This window comes from Pygoscelis adeliae, unplaced genomic scaffold (assembly GCF_000699105.1).
Source record: "Pygoscelis adeliae isolate BGI_AS28 unplaced genomic scaffold, ASM69910v1 Scaffold60, whole genome shotgun sequence".
NCBI lineage: Eukaryota > Metazoa > Chordata > Aves > Sphenisciformes > Spheniscidae > Pygoscelis > Pygoscelis adeliae.
This window is the reverse complement of record NW_008823954.1, coordinates 1,648,657-1,653,016: the sequence shown is the minus strand read 5'-3', so window position 1 is coordinate 1,653,016 and position 4,360 is coordinate 1,648,657. Positions and strand designations below refer to the sequence as shown.

General features: G+C 58.2%; 1 protein-coding gene across 1 annotated transcript in view; it reads left to right on the top strand.

Moving 5' to 3' along the window:
• The first annotated feature begins 732 nt into the window (after window positions 1-732).
• The window catches only part of TNFRSF13C (tumor necrosis factor receptor superfamily, member 13C), a 6,093-nt gene continuing 2,465 nt past the window's right edge, over window positions 733-4,360 (top strand). Inside the window, exons 1-2 of the mRNA XM_009322745.1 lie at window positions 733-796; window positions 4,076-4,174. Of these exons, the coding sequence (XP_009321020.1) occupies window positions 733-796; window positions 4,076-4,174 (163 nt within the window). The remainder of the gene's footprint in view (window positions 797-4,075; window positions 4,175-4,360) is intronic.

Sequence of the window (4,360 nt, the reverse complement as noted above, 5' to 3'; positions counted from 1 at the left end):
GTCAGGCTGTGCCGAGGCGTTCCCCCGGGGCGTTGGGTGCATTCTGTCAGAGGTTTGTCCCAAGGTAACTGAGTCTGCTTGATAAACACCTCATGGCTTCTCTGATCGACAAGCCTTTGGGTTTCCGGTGCACACGAGCACAAGGTGAACTTTCGGTGGATATTTTCTGCTACAGGCGGTTCTGCAAGCGCGTGCGTGAGTCACTTCACCCACCCCTGACACCAGAGGAACCGCTCACACGAGTCCGGTTGCTCATGTGTGCACAAGCACTCGCAGGACGCCGCCGTCCCTCCCCACTCTCGGGATCACTGGCGCTGCCCTGTCCCTTGCTGGGCTCTCCATGGGGATCCCAGCAGCCGACCTCGGCTGAAACTGGCCCTCCCAGTGCACAGTTGGAGTAAACAGTACTGGAAAGTGAGCTCTCCGACTCCAGGATTAAGACATAATTTTTAAATAGCTCATTTGATCTCTTTGCTGGTTTATTTGTTTAATAAAAACACTTAGTTAGCTGGAGTCCCAGGCTCCTGGGGCTTTTGTTTCTCTGCAGAGGAGATAAGAAAAGCGCATTTCCTTATCCAGTGAGTCATTTTTTCTGCTCTTTAATTATGCATTTGTGCTATTATCAAGCCTATTCAGCTCTTAGATGCAAACAGTTCAAACTACTCACTCAGCTTTAAGTTTTGCTGCTCCAAAAACAATCAACAGCCATTACGAAGGGCAGGGGAGGCAAAGATGGGGGAGATGAAGAGTCGGACGGCTGATGCCCGGAGCCGGCTGGGCAGCCTGGGCCACGCTGGTGAGCAGGCACACGTGCGAGCGCCACTGGGGAAGTCAGCGGTGATTTTCTCCATGAGTAAGTGTTATCATGTGTGAATTCAAACATCGTTTTCTTGGCCCAGGAGGAAGCAGACAGGCTGGGAAGGGAGCATGAAAGAGCTATAGAGAGGAATAAAGAGGGCTTAGAAAATGGGAGGGAATAGGGTAAGATCAATCGTGGCAATGAAGCTGCAACATGCTTCCACATAACAGGACCTGGGAGCACTTTATTTGTGGGAGGACATCACGGCTGCCATCCCCGGGCTCCCCACTATGCATTCGCAGCTTCAGGTTTTCACTCCAGGTACCGAAACGGGAGCCATCAGCTCCTGAGCAATATTGTAAACCTCACCCTCTGTGTCGAAAGCAACATGTAGGTACCTCAGTTTGGGCTTTCCCTGATGCCTGTATTTGACTAGAGGGGTCACAGAGTTAATCTGTAAGCATGGTACAGCAGATGCCAGGATGCATTTCCTTGCCCCTGCATTAAGCCAAGCAGGGAAGGGAGAGGGGAGGGAGAGGGGCGGGGTGACAGTGCTACAGCGGGACCCACGGGGTTAGGGGCTGGGGGTTGCCAAGAGTCAACTGATGTGGGTGGAAGCACAGCGGAGGGGATTTCAGGGGGGCAGGGCAAGAAGGCCATGATGCAGGAGCATCCCCCTTTGGGAAAAGACCAGCGGGTGGAAACACCCCAGGGCAATAGGAACAGCAAAGCCTTTGGAGCAGGGAGCTGTTTCAGGGGCAGGTGTTCTGATAGAGCACTGGCTGTTTTGTGGGGGTCCTCTGCCGCCGTGCCCGGCTCCAGCCCCACCAGCCCACAAGGCAAGAGGTTTTCTGTTCCCTAGTCCCTACCCTTACGCTTCTGCAAGCTGCCTGCCAGGGACAGTGAGTGCTCCGGGTGCCCTCTCCTCCCCAGGGCTTTCCGCTGTGCAGCTCAGATGTGTCCTGGAGTGAGCCTGAGCTTTTCTTCTGACCCCTCAGCCCTCCCTGCTGTGGCTTTCTGACCCCCCGGAGATGCTCCTGGTGCACCCTGCCGCTGGGCACTTGCCCCTCCTGCTCCTGTGCTTGCACCACAGCCCTGCTCCTCGCCCAGGGCACACGAGAGGCAGGGAGCCAGGTGAGGTGGGATACAGGGAGATGTCCTTCCCCAGCAGGTACCTGCGCAGGGGCGAGCACAGCCTGTTCAGCACAAGGATCGAGGTGGAGGGTACTGAGCTGGCTGTGCCGCTCGTGGCTTAGGAGGTCGGGGCCGTGCCGAGAGAGGGAAGTGTTTGGCATGCCCCCGATCACTTGGGGAGTTTTACTTTGACTAAGATGGAGGGGGAATAACTGAGTCACGGGTACAGGAACGGTGGCCGGGCTCTTGCAGCTCTTTGGAGGAGCCCCGCAGGCCCCTGGGCTTGGCATGCCCATCCCCGCCGGGACAGAGCCGCCGGGCAGGGCGCTCCCCAGCACGCAGGCACGTGTGCACGTGTGCACGTGTGCAAGGGGCGAGGGAGCGAGCGGCTGAGCACGCCGGCTGGAAAGGGAAGTGAAATCGCGGCAGGCGTTGAACTGGCAGGCAGTGACCGGTTTTGGTTGGGACTTTCACTCACCCGGAGCCCCACGGCACCCAGCGGGGGGGGCTGAGACAGTGCTGGGGCCGCTTTGGCACTGTCCTGGTGCAAGCCACCCTCCGGGGATGCTGCCAGCAGGGAGGGAGATGCGGTTGGGGGGCTGGGAGGTCCCTGCCATAGGGCAGCTCCTGCCCTATGGGGCACGGGGTGCTGGAGAGCCATGCTTGGGCTGTGACCCAGTGCAGGGAGCTGGTGCTCCCACCCAGGGCTTCAGGGGGTGGGGTGCAGAGGCTGTGGGCTGTTTGCCCAAAAGCCATTGGAGAGTGGCAGACACATCCAGGGACCAAGTCCTCTGGCCTGTCTCAGAGGAGCTCGGTTGCCCAGTGGGGATGTCTGATACTCTGTCACCTCGAGCCAGAGCATCCTTTGGCTTTTCTCCTCCTCCCCTCCCAGCCTCAGTCCAGGACAGCGAGTGGCAGAGACCTCACTAGAAAGAGCCCAGAGGCCATAGCTGCTGCAAGGATGGGACTGCAGCAGTAAAGACCCATTAGGGCTTTCCTGGCCAGGGTAGGTCTCCTGTGCTGCTTCCTTCAGCTGAGAGCAAGCCAGCAACTGCAGCTGGTCCCTTTCTTTCCTATGGGGTGAAGAAAAAGGGGACGTAACTTTTGTTTAGTAAGGATGGAGAAGAGCCACCTACAGCACTGAAATCCATCACTTATCCACTTCAGATCTCAAGCATCAGGCTTTGACGTGCGGGTGTCAGTGGCAAGACGTTTCTCCTGCTCCTGATCAGGAACACCTAAGACCATTAAGGGTTTATTTAGTCCCTTCCAAGGGTATGGGGACCAGACTTGCTTGGTGTGACCTGCTTTGCCCATGCCCTGGGCAGTTACTGAGCAGAGCCAGATCTGTATCCCAGAGAATGAGACATGTTGCCAAAAGGCTGGGAGGGTCCTTGCCACAGGTCTAGGTCTGGGATGGAGAGAGCAAGGTGATGGAGAGCACCATCATTAGTAGGGATGGAGAACACACACCAGTTGGCTTGCCCACACAGCAATCACTAACAGGCCGTGTCCTGGGGGCAGTGGGAGCTTTGAGAAGGGGAAACCTCAGTGTCCCTGCACTCTTTTCTCCTCTGGTCCTTTTCTGCATTTTCCATCCAAGCCAGATCCATAGCCCTGGAATGGGGTCTTGTAAAGATCTGGGCACAGGGAAGTCTCCTATAGGCACTAGAGGATGCCAAGGGGGCTTTTTGCCAGCCGGCAAGGGAGGGTGTGGGCTGGGGGATATGCCTGGGCTGAGGGCAACATACGGGTGGGCTGGGGAAGGGTGAGGGCCGAGGAGGTGACACTGTCGGGCTGAGGCACCATGCCGCTGGGCACGGGGTGCTGCGTGGCTGGGGCATGCCAGGGGCTGCGGGATTTCAGAATCATATTTTGGAGAAGAGAGGTAGTTTGAGGGTGCATTGCATGGGCAGGCAGGGGTAGGGCTTGGGCGCTCTCTCTCTCCTCCTCCCCGGTGAAGATCCGCCCCAGGGCAAGCACAGTGATCTCAAGCCCCAAGGGAGACGACGCAGCTTGACAGACTGTATCTCCCTCTGCCACGGGCCCCGGGGCGCTGCGATTTCACACTCAAGCAGCCCCTTCGCCACCGTGCCATGCGGGAGCCAGGCTCTCACTCCCACTCCACCATGTCCTCATCAGGAAAAGCTGCTGCTGCCTTCTCCTGCCTCTCCTCACAGTGCTTCGACCTCCTAACCAGGTCCTGCGTCAAGTGCTCCGACTTGTTCAAGGACAACACAAGTAAGGGGACGAGGGCAGCCAGGGACCGAGCTCCCCAGGGCTGGGGGGTGGTGGGCCAAGGGGGCTGGTGGCACCCCGCGGGTGGGCAGGTGGAGGGGACCTTTTCCTACGGATGGCGATGGAGATGGCGATGGAGGATGGAGCGCTGCCTTCACCTGGAGGAGGAGGAGGAGAGAGGAAGAGGGG